Genomic DNA, 20,382 nt, shown 5'->3' with positions numbered 1-20,382 from the left:
CCCCAGTTCTGAGCTTTCATTTGCTAGATTTGGATAGTATTACAGTCTGGAGTGCACACACACGTGCTGCAGTCGTATCTGTTCCCACATTCCTTATCAGAAGGAAGTCCACTATCTTCCTCAGGGGGCTTCTCTGAATTGTTCAAGAGCCCCCTGGGATATAGCTAGTGCAGAGAGGTAGTCAGTGCAGTTTCCACACCTAAAAAGGAAGAGCCCACACTCAGCTGCTGCTTTTCAATGCCTCATGGGGTGCTTTTGAATACTGGTCCTCACTTGGTGACCAGTAGTACCGACCCGCTGCTAAGCATGCTTCCTGGATGGAGGAGCCCAGTCTCTGCTCAGCTCAGCCAAGGTAGCCCTCTCGAAGTTTCAGGGCAGAACTCTTGCTGTTGTACTCTTCCAGCTCCGTGCTCAGCCACTTTCCTGAAGCCAGGTGGCCTGGGAAGCTCTAGGTCAGGATCTATGCAGATACCTGCCACTTCACAGACCCAGAAGCTCTAACTCCCCTTTCTCCCAGAATCCACCCCTAGGAATCAGGCAGGTGGCCCCTTTAAGACTCCAAATGCAAACCTTCTCATTCTTCCCTTCCTTTCCCCACCCAGTAAGGTTAATCACCTATCCTTCTAAGGCAGGCTTTCAGCAAGGTGGCTGGGTGGGGGTGGGGGGATTGGGTTACTTTAGCTCCAAAGGGAAGGTTCCCCAAGTGATTCACTGTACCCTCACCCACCTTTCTTGCATAATGTGGGAGTGGAGGCTCTATTTATAATAATTCAAGGGGATTACTGACATTCTCTCAGTACAGAAAAATAAATGTAATCTGTGATGGGCGTCCTGCTTCCTTAATGGTGCTTATCAGATAATGTTATTGGGAAGATACAATGAGATGGTGTCATGAAAGTTTAAAGAGCCATAGAAATGTTATAATCATTGTTATTCTGTCATTTCCTGTTTAAATCCCTTCAAAGACCACTCTTTCGACTTAGTAGAAGTGAACTGACCCAGCTTTTTTTCCAGCCTCGTTTTGTATCGCTTCATCTCTTTCACTTTCCCCGACAGTCAAGGTTTTTCTCCCTCTCTGGACTGCGACAAATACCATGCTTTTGTAGAAAGTGGCTTTTCCTTCTCTCTACCTTACTAAAAGCCTGTATCCGTATCTCCTCTTAGCAGACCTTCCCCGAAATTATAAACTAATTGCCCATCCTATGGGTTGAGAGAGACTGGTTCTTTTCCTTCTCAGCCCATACCTGGTGTAAAAGATATACATGAAGTGGTGATCAGTCATTTAATTTTTTTTCTGTACACCAGCACCAAAACCAGTGAGCATGTTTGCTCTGTTTACTCTAAAAAGTTGAATTATTTTGTTACTTGGTTCTCAGAGCCCATCCTGCTTTACTCTCTTATCTGACAGCTAAGAATATCTGCTAACTCATAGGCAGAGCTGGAAGATAAGAAGCTAAGGTTGGTTTTCTTCCATCTTCCTGAATGGAAGTTTTGCGTAGTTTTATACTAGTAAGTATCAGCTGCTTTTTCAAGTCATCGCTGTTACTGTGTTCAGACAATGGCATTATGGAAGACTGTCTTTGTCAAAGAGGAATAAATCGTGTACATGTTTATCACTGAGAAGGAAAGCTTAGTGTTGTAGAGGAAATAAAAAATTTGTCGTTCAGTTTATTAGTCTGGTAACATCATTATTTAAACATAATAGCGACCCCTAGTGGCTATTTTGTACAACTGACCAAAATGTCAGCAACTCAAACGGACAATCGCGGTGTAATAATCAGCAAGTTACTGTTTCCTGTGTATCTAAAGTAGGTTCACACTTGAATTTAGAAGTTTTGCAGAATACTTGATTTGTGAGATCCATAGCTCTTCTTCCAGCACGTATCTTTATTTACTGTTTTTTAAAAAAATTTTATTTTTATTTGACAGAGATCACAAGTAGGCAGAGAGGCAGACAGAGAGAGAGGAGGAAGCAGGCTCCCTGCTGAGCATAGAGCCTGATGGGGGGCTTGATCCCAGGATCCTGGGATCATGAGCCGAAGGCAGAGGCTTAACCACTGAGCCTCCCAGGCACCCTATTTGCTGTTTTTTAAAATTACTTTGATTTGGGACTCCTGGGTGGCTCAGTTGGTTGGGTGGCTGCCTTCGGCTCAGGTCATGATCCCAGCATCCTGGGATCGAGTCCCACATTGGGCTCTTTGCTCGGCAGGGAGCCTGCTTCTCCCTCTGCCTCTGCCTGCCTCTCTGCCTATGCTCGCTCACTCTCTCTCCCTCTGTCTCTGACAAATAAATAAATAAAATCTTTAAAAAAATTACTTTGATTTATATGTGACTCTGTAGACAATAGAAGGAAATGGTGAAGAACTAGAGTATCCCACCATTACTTAAGGGATTTTATGTCCTATTTGGTCCTTATAAGTTGCATAGAAGTAGTTTTTACAGTTCTGATCATCTTATGGATATGATATTTTGTGTTCTTTTATCACTTGACATTATTTCATTTCGGCTGAGTCACATGTCTGCTGAGTCAGCATATTTTTCATCTTTTTGTGGTGTGTAATACCTTATTATGTTGATACATGTAAGGAATTCTATCTTTGCTTTTAGTTTCTTACTATGCTAGTGAAACTGTACACATCTTATTCAAAGTGTAGAAGCCTCTGTTTTCAGGCCCCAGGTATTTCCTGAGATCTCTTAAGAGTGTGAAACCCTGGCCCTGGGAATGATTCATCTTGAAGCAGCATCTTGCCTGTCCCCCTGATGTTGGATGTGCTGTTCTCCTGTGTTCCCTGACCCTCCCATCTTGTCTTTGAGGAGACCTGAGGTACACTGTTTTCTGCCTCCTTCCAAGACAAAGTGTTGCCCTGTCAAGTAAGCAAAGGTAGGAATAGACCTCCATAGTTCTTTTAATCCAACCAGGTCATAGTTTCCTCCCTCTCACCTCCAAATTTATATTGATTTATCAGTTACTTTTGGAGAAGGAGGCAACTTATTTTGTTTTTTGAGGCAACTGATTTTAGAAGATTGGAAAATCCTGCTTATAGAGTCATAATCTATCTAAAGAAGCTAAAAACTGAATATTATTTCAAATTATCTTGGTCAGAATCTATTCTATGTGGTATGATCTTTGAATTAAGATCCAGTATCATTTTTATTTTCTTCTTTACACTTAACTATTTCCTTGGTATTCTGTAGTGAACACTTGTTATTTTTATGTTTTGAAAAAGATAATTTTTCTAAATTATAGCATCCCAGTAAAGCCTATGGAAAAATACATAAAACATTAAAAAGCTCATCCTCTAGAGATAATTGCTGTTAACATTTTACTATATTTGCTTCCAGTTTTTTCAGTGGACGTATAAATATATTTGTAAGTATTATATTTTAAAAGATAAACTCTGGTTCATGGGGATAAAAATTTATAAAATTCATATAAATTGGAGACTAATTATTTATATTCAAAAGGATTATCTTCAAGGGGTGCCTGGCTGGTACAGTCATGTGACTCTTGATTTTAGGATCGTGAGTTCAAGTTGGATTAGAGATTACTTAAGGAAAAATAAGGATTTTCTACAATTTCATTGTTAAACTCCCCTGTTATACTTAAAGTGATTCAGTTTCTAAAAATTCATTTTACTCTTTTTCTTTTCTTTTTTCTTTTCTCTTAGTTTGTTCTTTCTTTCTTTCTTTCTATAGCTTCTTTTGCACATTTGAGCCCAGGCTACTTTGTCAGAAATCCATGTTTCTGTGGCATTGTGTTTCATGGGCATCTGAGGAATGCTCACTGAACAAACCTGTTAGCCACTTATTGACACTGCAAATTGACCTTCTGGTTTCACTTCTTACAAGCTACAAGATGACTGTCATGGTTTTAGACCCAAAAGGGACCTGGTCTGCTTAGATGACTAAATTCTTGGGAGAATTGAAATAAACATAGCAGAGCATCATAGTAATGTTGCTTGGTAAATGGTGTATTGTGAGGCTTTTTTTTTTTTTTTGGTACCAGCTCAGTAGATCTCTTGCTAAGTGTCATCTGACTCTCAGTTCTCATCAGATGTCTGTATTTGTGTTACATTTCCTTGTGGTTTGATCTCTGATAATGCTAGATAATCCTGGGTAGAAATATTTGTTCTCTTGCATTTTTCCTCAAACAAATGTATCAACTCCCTATTCCCTTATCACTATCCTGTCCTTTCTCTGAAACAATTTTTATTCTTTAACCTATATTATTTTCTTTCTCTTAAATAATTACATTGAAGAATACAAAATAAAAACAAAAGTGAGAGGAATGGTAAAGAATACATAAACCTTTGGTGTCCATCCTTTGTGAAATTTTGTTCATGCTTTTCATCCTTTGGATTATTAGCTATCTGAAGGCAGAAGCTCCATGTTTCTTAGGATGGTTTGGTCTGTCCTAGCAAATCTACTTATTTAATTTAAAAGGTAATCAGTGATGGGTTATTCATATATAGATTCACTGTGACACACCCCCCCCCAAAGTAATACAAAACTAGTGTTTTAAACTTAGTGCTCTAAGCTAAACCATTTTCTCTGTGCATATTTACAGGCAAAGTAGCTCATGTGTACTTACCTGATTTCCTTCCTATACAGATCATCTGACAATATAAATAAAAATAGTCCCTTTCTATTTTTTGTTTTCTGAAGTTAATTGGCATATGTTTTAAATGCTTTCTCTAATGAATGGCTGAAAACTTTATTGGAGGGGCTTTTTGCAGAATCTTGTAAATGAAGGCAATTGATTTTTTTTTTTAAGATTTTTCTTTTTAAGAACTATTATCTAGCTGCTGACTGTAAATCCTGAAGCATTTAGATATTCCTAAACTATATTATTAATTCTGATTACTTCCCACCTAACAGTCTAGGGAGACTTTTCATAACTTTTCTGGTTGAGAACCAGTGGAATTAGATCTGTGTTTGAATCCTGGCTCTGCCATCCCCTGGCTCTGTGACTTTGCATAAAATAATCCATGTCTCTGATCACCTTTCTGTAATAAGTTGATAGTGTGACTGCTGACTTTGTAGGATTGTTGTGAGGAATAAATAATATGTGAAAACTTCTGAATGCACAGTGCCTAGCACAAAACAAACCTGTATTTTTTTTTTTTTTTAAATTTTTAGAGGGAGCAAGCAGTGGGGGTGGGTAGTTAGAGAGAATCTTAAGCAGACTGCATGCCCAGCATGGAGCCCAGTGTGGGGCTCAATCTGATGACCCTAAGATCATGACCTGAGCCAAATCAAGAGTTGGACACTTAACTGACTGAGCCACTAGCTTTTGTTATTACAGACCGAGAGTTGGTAAGCTTTTTCTGCAGAGGGTGAGATAGTAGGTATTTTAGGCTTTGAGGACCATAAGTATCTGCCCCAGCTACTCCATGCTGCCTTGACAGTGTGAAAACATCCATAGGCAGCACAGAAACAGATGAGCATGGTATGTTCTGATAAAACTATTTATAAAAATAAAAAGACATGGGCTCTAGTTTGTTAATTCCTTTGTATACTAAGAATAAAATGAGGTATGAAAATACTAAGAGTTCAGGATAGCTCCTCTGTGAAATGTATTATCCAAAGAATTGAGGTACAATTTACAGGGGCCCCTGGGTGGTAGAGTTGGTTGAGCACCCAACTTTTTTTTTTTTTAAAGATTTTATTTATTTCAGAGAGAGAGTGAGTGAGAGAGAGAGCGCATGAGTGGGGGGCGAAGGTGGGGAGGGTAGAGGGAGAAACAGATTCCCCCTTCAGCAAGGAGCCCAATATGGGGCCTGATCCCAGGACTCTGGGATCATGACCTGAGCCGAAGACAGACGCTTAACTGACTGAGCCACCCAAACACCCCTGAGTACCCAACTCTTGATTTCAGCTCAGGTCATGATCTCAGGGTTCTGAGATCAAGCCCCATGTCAGGCTCTGTGCTCTGTGGGGAGTTTGCTTAAGATTCTCTCCCCCTCTCCCTCTGCCTCTCCCACTCGTGCATGTTCTCTCTCTCTCTCTCTCTTTCTAAAATAAATAAATCTGGGGAAAAAAAAAAAAAAAAGCCTTCGGTTTATAATCCCAGATATTACATTTCAAAATATCAGTATTAAAATATGTTCTGGGGCACCTGGGTAGCTCAGTAGCTAGTGCCTTCGGCCTAGGTCATGATCTCAGGGTCCTGGGATCAAGCCCCGCATCAGGCTCTCTGCTCAGCAGGGAGCCTGCTTCCTCCACTCTCTCTGCCTGCCTCTCTGACTACTTATGATCTCTCTGTCTCTGTCAAGTAAATAAATAAAAATTTTTTTAAAAAAATTTCTGCTCAGTTAATATATTTTATATTAAAATTTTCAGCTGCCAGAAACCATAAAAAAATAAACATTTCTAGATCCATAAAAGCACTTTAGTGGAGATCATCCTAAAATATATTCTTCTTGCTTTCTTAAGAACAGTATACGAAAAACAAGCTAACCGTTAAAAGAATAAAAACTTTTTAAATTCTATCTTACAATGTTGTGGGCCAGGACTTTAGGCAGGCTCCATTGGGTGATTTTTGTGCTCCGCATGCTGCCACTTAGGGTCACTCAGTGCTTTTCACCTGGTTCATGGGCCAGTTGAGAAGGTCCAAGATGGTTTCGCTCATATGTCTAGTGCCTTGGCAAAGACAGGTACAGGGCTGGGCTCAGCTGGGACTGTCTCCAGGAGCTCTTATAGATGGTCTCTCTAGCATGCTAACCATTTTTAAAAGATGATATGGCATTGTCATGATGAGCTCAGTTTCTGTAGTACTGTGATGCCCTTGGCTTTCATAAGGTATGTGGGACTACTGCTTATACTCCCCAGACCACTGTGCTTTCAGTCTGCTTTTTTATTTCTTGACTTTATAAATTAATTCTCACCTGCGATCTGGAGCAGTGCATTTGCTGGATAAATGACATCTTACTGTAGTGGGCATGTAATTTTCCTATGTGTGAGATGCCTTGCTGGGCACAATTAAGTGCTATTTAAGAAATTTCAAATATGCCTTAAAAAAAGAAAATCCTGCAATATGTGACAACGTGAGTGAATCTGGAGGATACGATGCTGGGTGAAATAGGCCAGTCACAGAAGAACAAATGCCGTATGATTCCACTTTTATGAGGAATCTAAAACAATCATACTCAGAGTAGAATGGTGGTTGCCAAGGAAGGAGGGGAAGCTGGGGGGAGGGAGGAAATGGGGAATTGCTACCCAGTGGGTAAAAAGTTTGAGTTATGGGGAAGTCATCAGAGAGGGAAACAAACCATGAGAGATTCTTTTTTTTTTTTTTTTTTTAATGATTTTATTTATTTATTTATTTGACAGAGAAAGACCACAAGCAGGCAGAGAGGCAGGCAGAGAGAGAGAGAGAGAGAAGCAGGCTCCCTGCCAAGCAGAGAGCCCAATGCGGGACTCGATCCCAGGACCCTGAGATCATGACCTGAGCCGAAGGCAGCGGCTTAACCCACTGAGCCACCCAGGCGCCCCGAGAGATTCTTAACCATAGGAAACAAACTGAGGGTTGCTGGATGGGAAGAGAGGGAAGGGGGGAGGGGGATGGGAGATGGGGTAACTGGGTGATGGGCATTAAGGAGGGCATGAGATGGGATGAGCACTGGGTGTTACATACAACTGATGAATTATTGAACTCTGCATCTGAAATTAATGATGTACTATATTGTTGGCTAATGGAATTTATTAAAAAGTTTTAGTTATGCAAAGATGAATAAGTTCTAGAGATCTGTTTTACAGCATCATGCTTGGAGTTTACTGTATTGTACACTTGTAAATTTATTAAAAGGTTATATCTTAATGTTAAAAGGTCTTACTATAACTTTAAAAAATAGGACTTAGGAGCTCATACTATTTGAGGGGGGGGAAAACCAGCAGTATAATACCAACTTACAGTGTTTTTCTTCTGATTATATTACCTGCTTCCCCCTTCTCCGTCTTCCTGATATCTTATCAGATAGTCAATGTTGAGAGGTCAGAGAATGGGGACAGGCCAGCTACTGGAATGGGAAGTGACTCCAGTTGAAGGAGAGGGGCCAGTAGACTTGACTTGAAGCTGTTTGCGTAATAAACACCGTAGTTTTACTTAAATGACACGTTTATTTGGAATAACTTGTGGTGGGGAGGCTAAAGCTCCCCAAACTATTCTTTTGTACCATTATGCAGATTAGGGGGTCATTTATACCCCCACCTCCCCAACCCCATCAATTCTTAGAATCTCTGGAATGGCCTTTTCACTTTACATTTATCTCCTTGCCATTTCTGTCCCAGCACCTGTTGACAGTTACAACTCTAAGATTATATTTTTTAGCCCGAATGTCTTTGCATCATTTTTATGTGTGTATATGATGCTCTCTAATCATTTATTATAGGTGGGATAATAATAGCTACCTCAGGGTGTTTTGGGAATCTCATAAAGTGCTCAGAAAACTTGAACTGTTGTTGTCAGATAACCATATTCCAAACTTCCTTTTTTAGAAACCGATTCAGCAGTGCAGAAAGAACATAGAAACCAGACACCTGCTCCATCTGCAGCTCAAGCTTCCGCTCCTTCTAAGTACCACCGAACTCGATCTGGGGGAGCCAGGGATGAAAGATACCGATCAGGTGAGAAGGAACTGAAAGTTGCCGGCAGAAGAGTTTTTAGTGACTGTAGTATGAACTCTATATCTTAAAAGCTTTTAATGTTTGTTTGTTTTTTCCCACTGAAGGGCCAGCAGGTCTCTGTTAGTTCATTCATTGGTCATTTATTAGCCTGTGCTGGGTATGGTAGATAACTCAATATTTGCTGGGGCTGCAGCAGCAAATACGTTTCTGCACTCAAGGGCAGAAGGGCAGCCATACAGGTACAGAGGCAACATGAGTAAATAAATAAAGAGTGGAGGGCTACGGTCACATAGGATGGTATTGGGAGAGCTCTGTGGACTGTTGGAAGAGGCAGATCTTTCTGTGTTTGCCAGAGCTATAGATCAAGTCTTCTTGCTAATAATGGAGCTGGAACAAAAGCTCACAGTGGAATTTCAAATTAGTGAACTCTTCAGCTTTATTTCTTCTGACCCAGGAGGTCCCCAGAAGAAGGGAAAAGGCAACATGCTATGGCTGGCAGCAGGATCGTTCCCCTGCCTTATATATCATGGCCAAGACTGATGAGCAGAGAAACAAATTGGGACCCTCAGGAAGACCTGTGGCATAGCAAGCCCATCCCATGCCCATCTGTGGTCCAATGTGCTAAGGCAGTCTCTGCATCCCATTCACTGTCTTAAGAACTAGCAGAATTAAGCCCTCAAACTAATTGCAGTGCTCTTTTACTTTCTTCAAAATTTGGACTCCTGTACCAGACAGTCTTTCATCTTTTCTTGAACTGGAAAGCAGATTGTAGATCACATCCTTTCAGAAACTGCATTAGAGAAATTGAAGAAAAGGACATGGTTGCAGAGTTGTGTCAGACCTTTTGTGAGGTCTGCTGAAGGCAGAGGCTTAACCCACTGAGCCACCCAGGCGCCCCATATCTTGAGGACTCTTGAACAGCACTGAAGGATTTGAGCAGAGCAGTGCTGTACATCTGTGTTTGCTCTAGTGGTTTGCTCCAGCTGCAGACCGCATGTTCCACCATTCCCGTGTCCCCGTGCCCGCCACAGTGCCAAGTATATATAAGGGCTAAATAGATATTTTGGAGAAAAGAAAGAATAAAAGTAGTTACTAGCTAAGAAATGGATTAGAGGGAGGTATAGCTGGATGTAGAAAAGCCTTTCAGGAGCTCCTCTTTGTTTCCAAGACCCAAGCCCGATTTCCCAAGCACCCACTGTTGCCTTTTAAGCTGGGGCCCAGGTTCAGCAGCAATAGGTTCTGCCCAGCCCAGAGGGGTTTGGGCCTCTAAACTCTCAGCCCTGGCACTCTGGGAGTTTTGTGGATCCCTCACCCCCTTTTTTTGATCTGTTTTTATAGCATATAATGAAAGGATTAATAAGAACCGAAAAGGTGATTCTCTACAGCTTATGTCCAGGCTGATCACATACAGAGAAAGGCGATAGTGACCTTTAGTATAAAGTTTTGACCTTCATCAACTAAAACGTTACTGTCCTCTCCAGCCCCTGTTCTTTATGCCAGTTCTTTCAGATTTATCGCAAATGTTGGAAAGTGTAGGCTATGAATCAAATACTGGTTAGCAGATGGTGGCGGTCTCTTAGGTACAGGGTTTTAAGGGTTTAAGAGTAGAATTTTGGATATTTGTCTACAAGGATTTTTTTCTCTTTGAGGTAGTAGCAAGCAGGCCAGAGAGGAGGTAAAGTAGGAAAGAAAAGGTGATTTAAAAACCCTGAAGAGGGGCGCCTGGATGGCTTAGTGGGTTAAAGCCTCTGCCTTCGGCTCAGGTCATGATCTCAGGGTCCTGGGATCAAGCCCCGAGTCGGGCTTGCTGCTCAGCAGGGAGCCTGCTTCCCTTTCTCTCTCTTTGCCTGCCTCTCTGCCTGCTTGTGATCTCTGTCTGTCAAATAAATAAATAAAATTTTTAAACAAACAAACAAACCATGAAGCTACTGAAAGCTATGAGAATACTGTAGTACTGTTGTGAGGGAGCACATGAAAGAAGGGGCATGCAAGCATGGATTTTGGGTGAAAATCACACTTTTCATTATATTAGGGATTACTTAGCCAAATTACAAAGGTAAACTCAAGAAATTGTGGCTTCTGTGGAAAAGAAGAAATCAACAGTCGCAGCAGCAGTAAAGCAAATAAATGGTAGAAATTGTTGGAAGTTGAACTTCTCTTTGCCACTCTATCCTTAGGAAGGGTTACATTTACCTGTCACTTGTGACAGTGGTGTGAGAACATAGGGTGCGTTTTGTAAAAGTCACAAACATTCAGAATAAACTGGTGGGTACACAGAAAGGATTTAATGATGTTAGTGAGTATAGCTGAAAATTCCTTTATTATTTGGTGGAGGCTTATTAATACCCATGGCATTTCAACTAATCATAATCACTCTAAGTAGACTTAGTATTTCTTGTTTCAGACATGGTGTAAAGAGCTTATATTTATTCAGAGTTAGATCTGACCTGATGCTGTTCTTTACACTTATTTGACATTTCAAATACACTTACTAATACCTTTTCTTTCTGCACGTCAAGACACGATACACCTTTCTACACATGTGTTAAGGTCACAAGTGTAAAAAACAAACTATTGGTGCTTTAGATGGAAAGTGATCTTATGGTAAGTCGTTCTGACAGCTCTTTTAAAGTTAAATTTTTGAGCAATTAGCTACCTCAGACAAAACAACAAAAACAAAAAAGGACTTTTGAAGTGTTTGTATCACCTTTTCAGCTCAGACAGTAGTGATGGAAAATGATAACCAGCTCTCACATGCTTTTGGCAGAGATATTCAAAGTCAGCCGTTGTCTGGGGACTGATATTTGGAAGTGCCTTTTTTTTTTTTTTTTTTTTTTTAATCAAAGATCGGGATGAATTGTATGCTGGTGAATGAATCAAACCCAATTAGGAGAGCTGCCTGTTTTTTGTTTTTTTTTTTTTAAATCAATAAGAAGCTTTACTAATATAGTAACTGTGAATATCTCCTTTTGACATTGATGTATGCACCAGGGCTTATCATGTTAGAACATAGATGGATGGTTAGATTTGTTCTGTGGTCTCATGCTAGAATCCTTACGGTAGAGAAGAACGTGCTCTGTAAGTGTTAATTATCCAAATGTTATGGCCCTTGTAAAGTTTGATTATTATGAATAATTCCCTCATTTTGCTATTATGTGTTACGTATCTCATGCAAAAATACTTCCAGAAATGTAGTATTTTTTTATTAATAACTGGGAGCATTTGATTTGCTGTTGTTGAGGAAGTACTATTTCTCAGTATAAGCAGTTAATCATTTATTTTTCACAACAGCTAAGAACTGTAATTTCAGGGACGCCTGGGTGGCTCAGTTGGTTAAGCAACTGCCTTCGGCTCAGGTCATGATCCCAGCGTCCTGGGATCGAGTCCCACATCGGGCTCCTTACTCCGCAGGGAGCCTGCTTCTTCCTCTGACTCTGCCTTCCACTCTGTCTGCCTGTGCTCGCTCTCGCTTGCTCTCTTTCTGACAAATAAATAAATAAAATCTTAAAAAAAAAAAAAAAAAAAGAACTGTAATTTCATCTAATATAACAAGGACACTTTTCACATTTTAACATGTCTGAAATCAGGATATGTTTTATATAGGATGGCATCATAGATTCAATAAAATATGGTAATCTTGATTCAACTAAGTAAACCTCTGCAACACTAAAGTAGTAAAACAAATATAAATGCAGTATAACATTTCAGAGCCATAAGTACATTAAGTACGTTGGTACTGTGGCCTTAAAGGTGACAGCACAACATTTTGGCAATATTTTAAAACTTTAAATATTCATACATTTTTTAACCCAGAAATTCCGCTTCTAGGAATTTATTTTATACAAATACCTATGTATGTGCACAAAGATATATATGCAAATATAATTGTTGTAATATCATTCATAATAATACAGTGGTTAAATAAGTTATCACAGGGGCACCTGGGTGGCTCAGTGGGTTAATCCTCTGCCTTCAGCTCAGGTCATGATCTCAGGGTCCTGGGATTTAGCCCCACATTGGGCTCTCTGCTCAGCAGGGAGCCTACTTCCCCCTCTCTCTCTGCCTGCCTCTCTGCCTACTTGTGATCATTCTCTCTCTGTCAAATATATAAATAAAATCTTAAAAAAAAAAATAAGTTATCACAGATCCACACAATGGAATTGTGTGAAAGTTGATTTTCAGATTCTGTGAAGGTTCATAGAAAAGCAGAGGTAGATTTTTTTTTGCATAACACAGAGAGATGTATGTGTGTGTATATATATATGTATGTATTGTATATATATGTATTTTAAGATTTACTTATTCATTTGTGTGTGAGAGAGAGAGGCAGGATTACTTCTGAGAAGTGCTGGATCTGGGGCAGATTTTCACTTCAGCATTATTTATGCTTACTTTTTTTTTTTTTAAGATTTTATTTATTTATTTGACAGAGACAGAGGGGGAAGTGAAGTAGGGAGAGCAGCAGAGGGAGAGGGAGAAGCAGGCTCTCTGTTGAGCAGGGAGCCCAAAGCAGGACTTGATCCTTGGCCTCTGGGATCATGACCTGAGCTGAAGGCAGATGCTTAACTGACTGAGCCACTTAGGCACACCTGCCTGCATCTTTTTCCAATATGTATATTAATTATTTTCTAGTTTTTCTTATTGTGGTAAAATATAAAATATGTATAACATAAAATGTATTTATGGTATTTTTAAACAAAAAAATAGCAGATAGTTTTTTCCCTTTCTTTCATTGAGATATAATTGACAGGTCAGGTATATAATGATTGAGTATTATAAAATGATCAGCATAGTAAGTCTGGTTAACATCCACACCACACATAGTTACAAAAAAATTTTTTTTTCTAGGGGTGAAGACTCAAGATTTGTTTTCTTAGGGGCACCTGGGTGGCTCAGTTGTTTAAGCGTCTGATTCTTGATTTTGACTCAGATCATCATCTCAGGATTGTGGGAGGGACTGAGCCCTGCGTTGGGCCCTGTGCTCAGTGGGGAGTCTGCATGAGATTCTCTCTCCTTCTGCCCCTCTCCTTGCTCTCTCTCCATAAATAAATAAAATCTTTTTTTTTTTTTAAGATTTTATTTATTTATTTGACAGACAGAGATCACAAGTAGGCAGAGAGGCAGGCAGAGAGAGAGAGAGAGAGAGAAGCAGGCTTCCTGCGGAGCAGAGAGCCCGATGCAGGGCTCGATCCCAGGACCCTGAGATCATGTCCCGAGCCGAAGGCAGCAGCCCAAACCACTGAGCCACCCAGGCGCCCCATAAAATCGTTTTTTTTTTTTTTTAAAGACTTTTTCTCTTAGCAACTTTCAAATGTGTAATACAGTATCACTAATTGTAGCCACCATGCTGTATATTGCATCCCCATGACTTAATTATTTCATAACTGAAAGTTTGTAAAAAATAGTTTTAAAAATGATAACCCCAGGGGCACCTGGGTGGCTTAGTGGGTTAAAGCCTCTACCTTCAGCTCAGATCATGATCTAGGGTCTTGGGATCAAGCCCCGAGTCTGGCTCTCTGCTCAGCGGGGAGCCTGCTTCCTCCTCTCTCTCTGCCTGCCTCTCTGCCTACTTGTGATTTCTGTCTGTCAAATTAATAAATAAATAAAATCTTTAAAAAAAAAATGATAGCCCTGGATAAATGATATAAAGCCTTAAATCAGTTACTGTTGTTAATGATTTTTACTCTAAGTATGGATTCTTCTGACTTTATACCGGGAGCTAAATGGAACAATAACTCCCTCTGTCACCCTAATTGAGAACTTTCTCTGTCCAAATCTGCTGTCTGACATGGTGGCATTTGCTAAGGTAGCTGCCACAGATACACCAGGATCATTTTATATTAGCAGGCTTCCTCGTGCCAAGGAAAGTAAATTGAGTTTATTTCAGTTCAGAAGAATTTATTATAGACCTCCTAGGAGTTGAGCACAATTTAGATGCTAGAGAAACAGAGGCAGAAATACAAGAATCTTGGGCGCCTGGGTGGCTCAGTGGATTGAGCCGCTGCCTTCGGCTCGGGTCATGGTCTCCGGGTCCTGGGATCGAGTCCTGCATCGGGTTCTCTGCTCAGCAGGGAGCCTGCTTCCCTCTCTCTCTCTCTCTGCCTGCCTCACTGCCTCTTTGTGATCTCTGCCTATCAAATAAATAAATAAATAAAATATTGGGGCGCCTGGGTGGCTCAGTGGTTAAGCCGCTGCCTTCGGCTCAGGTCATGATCTCAGGGTCCTGGGATCGAGTCCCGCATTGGGCTCTCTGCTCGGCAGGGAGCCTGCTTCCTCCTCTCTCTCTCTCTCTCTGCCTGCCTCTCTGCCTACTTGTGATTTCTCTCTGTCAAGTATATAAATAAAATCTTTAAAAAAATAAATAAATAAATAAATAAAATATTTTTTAAAAAAAGAAATACAAGAATCTTTTCTTAAACATAGGAATCCTTTATAGAAGGTAGAAGCAGCAGAGATGAGGGGGTAACAGGGAAGGAGCCTGGGAACTGGGCACTGTTGAGGGCAGATTTCATGAGGTTTTGAAGGATGGGTGGCTGTTTGCTATATGGATATTCCAGGCTGAAGACTGTCTACATAGAGGCATTTAAATTCAAATTAAATTAATATTTCACTCTCCATCCCTGCTAGCACACAGCATGGTGCCAAAATTAATGTGATATCCTAATGTTCCAGAACTTAATAGTCACTGCCTCTGCCATGACTAAAAATATTAAAGTGGTTCATACTTTAGAAATTGGTAAAAATGGCGTGACTGCTTGATGGCTTGCAGGTAACTCTTAACTGTACTTCTCTATTTGCTGACCTCGCCTACGCATGCATCTGTCTGCCTTTCAATCTGTCTGTTATCTACCTGCTTGTCTATCTGACCATCTCTCTATCCATCCATCCATCCTAACAGGTAAGGGCATTTGGTGTCTATTCTGCTCCATAGATGTACTTAAGCCCATCCATGGCACTTACACATCGTGTCTTAGCCACTTAATAAAAACAAGCCAAAAATAGGAGCAGCTACTTTAAAACTGTAAAGTAATATTTTTCACTTATCTCTGGGGGAAAGATGGAAAAAATGCTTCAGTGTTGTCCATAGATGGAGGGAAATGGACACTCACATTCATACCTTGTTGGTAGAAGTGTTACTAATGAGATTGGACTTTAAGGTTTATTGACCCTTTATGTTTCTTCTATAAGCTACCTCTCCTAAAGAGGCTAAAATAGGCCTAAGCCTATTTTATTAAGGTTGAGCAGTTCATTTTTTAAAAAATTTATTTGTGGAGAGCTTGGGTGGCTCAGTAGGGTAAGCCTCTGCCTTCGGTTCAGGTCATGATCTTAGAGTCCTGGGATCGAGCCCTGCATCAGGCACTCTCCTCGATGGGGCCTGCTTCCCCCTCTCTCTCTGCCTGCCTCTCTGCCTGCCTCTCTGCCTACTTGTGATCTCTCTCTCTCTCTCTCTCTGTCAAATAAATAAATAAATAAAATCTTTTAAAAAAATGTATTTACGTGCTGCCTGGGTGGCTCAGTTGGTTAAGTGGCTGCCTTCAGCTCAGGTCATGGTTCCAGGGTCCTGGGATCGAGCCCCACATTGGGCTCCCGGCTTAGTAGAGAGCCTGCTTCTCTCTCTCCCTCTGCCTGCCACTCTGCTTATTTGCGCTCTCTCTCTCTGTCAAATAAATAAATAAAATCTTTAAAAAATAATAAAAAATTAAAAAATTTACTTTCAAGAATTTTTTTTTAATCCTGGGCACCTGGGTGGCTCAGATGGTTAAGCATCTACCTTTGGCTCAGATCGTAATCCCGTAATCTCAATTCTGGAATTGAGTCCCTGGCAGGGAGCCTGCTTCTGCCTGCCGCTCTGCTTACTTGTGCTCTCTCTCTCTCTCTGTCAAATAAATAAATAAAATCTTTAAAAAAAATTTTTTTTAAATCCTAATGATGCTAACATTTAAACTGTACTAGACATATTAATGCAAGTAGATAAGAGAAATCAACTAGAGGTATAAGAATTAGAAAGGAAAAAAGAAAACTGTATTTGCACTTGATATGATATTTATTTAGAAAACCAAGAGAGTCAGTGGCAAAAATCTAATGAAATAATTCAGTCAGATAGCAAGATACAGAATTAGTACAGCAATCAGTAGCCTTCATATATGCAAGCAATAACTAGTTAAAAGATATAATGATAGAGCATACTTCATTTACAGAAACAATAGAAAAGATAAGACCTATTTAGGAAAAAACATAAGAAATGTGTAAAACCTTTATGAAGGAAACTTTAAAACACCCTGAAAAACACAAAGTAGACATGGTAAATGGAAAAGGCATCCCTTGTTCTTTGATAGGGTAATTCAGCATACAAAGATGCAGAACTCTCTAAATTAGTTTATAAATTTAATCCAGTCCCAGTAACATTAATAAATTTATCTGTGGAGTTAAAAAACATGTTTTTGAAATTCATTTGGGAAAATAAACACTTATAGCTAGTAAACACTGAGAAAGAAAACCTATGAAGAGTGATTATACTAACTAGATATTAAAGCATATGCTAAAGACTATAATTAAAACAGTGCAGTATGGCAGACAGACCATTGAAATAGAATAACAGGTGCAGAAATAGACCAGAGTACCTCTGGGATTTAGTGTATAATAAAGATAGCATTGTAAATCATTGGGTCAGAAATATCCTTTTTAATAAATTGGTGCTAGGACAGTTGGAAAAATACGAAGTAAATCTGTACCTCACACCATATACCATCAAAAACTTCCAAGTGGGGGACGCCTGGGTGGCTCAGTTGGTTGAGCAGCTGCCTTCGGCTCAGGTCATGATCCCTGGGTCCTGGGATCGAGTCCCACGTCGGGCTCCTTGCTCGGCAGGGAGCCTGCTTCTCCCTCTGCCTCTGCCTGCCTCTTTGTCTGCCTGTGCTCGCTTGCTCTCTCTCCCTCTGTCTCTTACAAATAAATAAATAAAATCTTTAAAAAAAAAAAAAACTTCAAGTGAATCAGAGATCTACATTTTAGGAAAAAAAAAGGTAAGTACTGAGAGAAAACAGTTTTTCTATAATGTGGGCTTATAGAAAGCCTTATGGGAGGAAGGCTACTTAAAATCACAATGTGATTAAAGACTACATACAAAATGTTTTTACTGTGGTAAAAAACACATAAATTTACCCTCTTAAAATTTTTTTAGTGTACATTTCAGTATTAACTATGTGCATATTGTCACATAATAACTGTCTAGGCCTCTTTGATCTTACATGACTGTAGGTAACTTTATACTTAATGACAGCTCCCTGTTTCCTTCTCCCTCAGTCTCTGCCAACCACCATTGTACTTTTCTACATCTAAAAATTTGAGTACTTTAAGTATCTTTTGCAAGAAGAACCAAACAGTTTTTTGTTGTTTGGTGATTGTTTTATTCTGCTTAGCATAATGTCCTCGAGGTTCATCCATGTTGTAGCATATTATAGGATTTCCTTCTTTTTTAAGGTTGAATAATATTCCATTGTATATACATACACCATTTTCTTTATACATTCATCCATTCATGGACATTTAGGTTGCTTCCATGTCTTGGGTATTATAAATAATGCTGCATTGAGCATTTGTCTGCAAATATCTCTTTGAGATCCTGCTTTCAGCTCTTTTGGATATATACCCAGAAGTGAAATTGCTAAATCATATGATAGTTCTATTTTTCATTTTTTAAGGAACCTTCCAAACTGTTTCCATAGCAGCTGCACTGTTTCACAGTCCCACCAATAGTGCACAGGGGTTCTGATTTCTCCAGATCCTCACCAAGAGTTGCTCTTTTCTTTTTTCCAATCCCTCCTCTTCCCTTTCCCCTCTACTTTTCCTTTCCTTTCCTGTGGCTTTCTTAATTGGTGTGAAGTGATTTGCCATTGTGCTTTTGATTTGCATTTCCCTGATGAATAGTGATGTTGCAGATCTTGTCATATGATTGTTGTCCATTTGTGTATCTTTGGAGAAATGTCTACTCGAGTCTCTTGACCATTTTAAAATTGGGCTACTTGTTACTGAGTTGTAGGAATTCTTTATATAGTCCGGACATTAATGCCTTATTCAGTATATGGTTTGTAAATATTTTCTCCTGTTCTGTAGGTTGCCTTTTGCCTTGTTGATGGTTTTCTTTTGTTGTGCAGAAGCATTTTCATTTGATGGAGTCCCACCTATTTTTGCCTTTATTGCTTGTGCTTATAGTGTCATTTCCAAGAAATTATTACCCATTCCAAGGTTATGAAGCTTTTCCTCTTATGTTTTCTTCTAAGAGTTCTGTAGTTTCAGGTATTAAGTGTAGGTGTTTAATTTATTTGGAGTTAATTTTTATATATGGTGTAAGTATCCAACTTCATTCTTTTATATGTGGATATTTCCATTTCCCTGGCAACATTTGTGAAGAGACTGTCATTACCTATTGTGCAGTCTTGGCACCCTTGTAAAGGATCATTTGACTATATACAATGGGCTCTCTGCTTTATTACATTGGTTTATATGTCTGTCTTTATGCCAGTATTATACTATCTTTAGGCTTCTGATATGTTTTGAAATCTGGAAGTGTGAGGCTTCTAGATTTATTCCTCTTTCTTAAGATTGTTTTGGATATTTGGGTTTCTTTGAGATTTCATATATGTTTTAGGATGTGTGTTGTAGGATTGAGTGAATGAATAAAATGTATTGAGGATTTTGTGAACCAGATTTCTTACTATTAGAGAAGGGAGTTACAGAATGGAAAAGGGGAAGGTTAGAATCAATTTTATGGTGTTGAAATGGATTTAGAGTTATTAATAAGAATTTATGGTTTTTAATATAGATGTAGATATATGCATGTAAATATTTATTTTCATATTTATATGCTTTTATCCAATGAAAGGACTTAGAAGAAAGATACCCCAATAGCACTGAGCACTCCTGCTTTTAAGAACTTGGTTTCTAAATACCATTTTCTGCTAAGAGGAGCCAGGGCCTTAGAGAAATGTCTAATTCTAGTGGTGGAACAGGGAACATACCTGGAACATCTTAGACCAGAAAATAATTACTGCTCAAAATGATGGGAATAACAAAAGGTTATAAGAACCAGTTATATTTGGCCTAATTGGTCAAATTTGGGGTAATAGGACCATCAAAATAAGTCAAGATAGTAACAATAGCCATGGAATAAAATAAAAATCAATAGGTCTATATTGATATAAATAAATAATAAATAAATAAATATAATAATTAATTAAATAAAGGGAAGAGTAGTAACTTTGCAGTGGATTACGTTAGCAGTCACTATCTTAACCAAATAATCCAAGTTACTATCACGAGTCATGGGGCTGATGCTTCCTAGTACTGTGTTTCAAGAAAACATTACTTCTGTGATATTCCTGCCAAAATGCATAACCTGGATCTAATTATGAGGAATATGAGTAAGCCAAAATTAAGGAACATTCTACAATGTAATTAATCTGTACCATAATGTCAAGGTAATAAAAGATAAAGGTTGAGAATTGTTCCAGATTATAGGATAGTAGAAAGATGTGACAAGTAAGTGTAATGTGTGATTCTGTGTCAGGTCTCAGATCAGGAACAAAGGAGGAAAAACTTATAAAGGGCATTATTGAGAGATAGTAGGCTAAGTTGGAATAGGGTTGTGGGTTATGTAATAGTTTGTATCAATTTTTAATTTTTGGATTTTGATAAATGTACTGTGGTTTATATAAGAGTAAAATCCTTGTTCTTAGGAAATACATCTCAGCAATTTTT

At 39.2% G+C, this 20,382-nt stretch overlaps 1 protein-coding gene across 3 annotated transcripts in view; it reads left to right on the top strand.

The window, feature by feature from the left end:
* Positions 1 to 20,382, top strand: part of DIP2B (disco interacting protein 2 homolog B) — a 229,142-nt gene that overhangs the window by 122,790 nt on the left and 85,970 nt on the right. For all 3 annotated transcript variants that reach the window (XM_059185367.1, XM_059185366.1, XM_059185365.1), the window contains exon 3: positions 8,497 to 8,625. In XM_059185367.1, coding sequence (XP_059041350.1) covers positions 8,497 to 8,625 — 129 coding nt within the window. The remainder of the gene's footprint in view (positions 1 to 8,496; positions 8,626 to 20,382) is intronic.

The sequence above is a fragment of the Mustela lutreola genome, chromosome 8 (assembly GCF_030435805.1).
Source record: "Mustela lutreola isolate mMusLut2 chromosome 8, mMusLut2.pri, whole genome shotgun sequence".
In the NCBI taxonomy this organism is placed as follows: domain Eukaryota; kingdom Metazoa; phylum Chordata; class Mammalia; order Carnivora; family Mustelidae; genus Mustela; species Mustela lutreola.
This window is presented reverse-complemented; position numbering and strand designations above follow the sequence as displayed.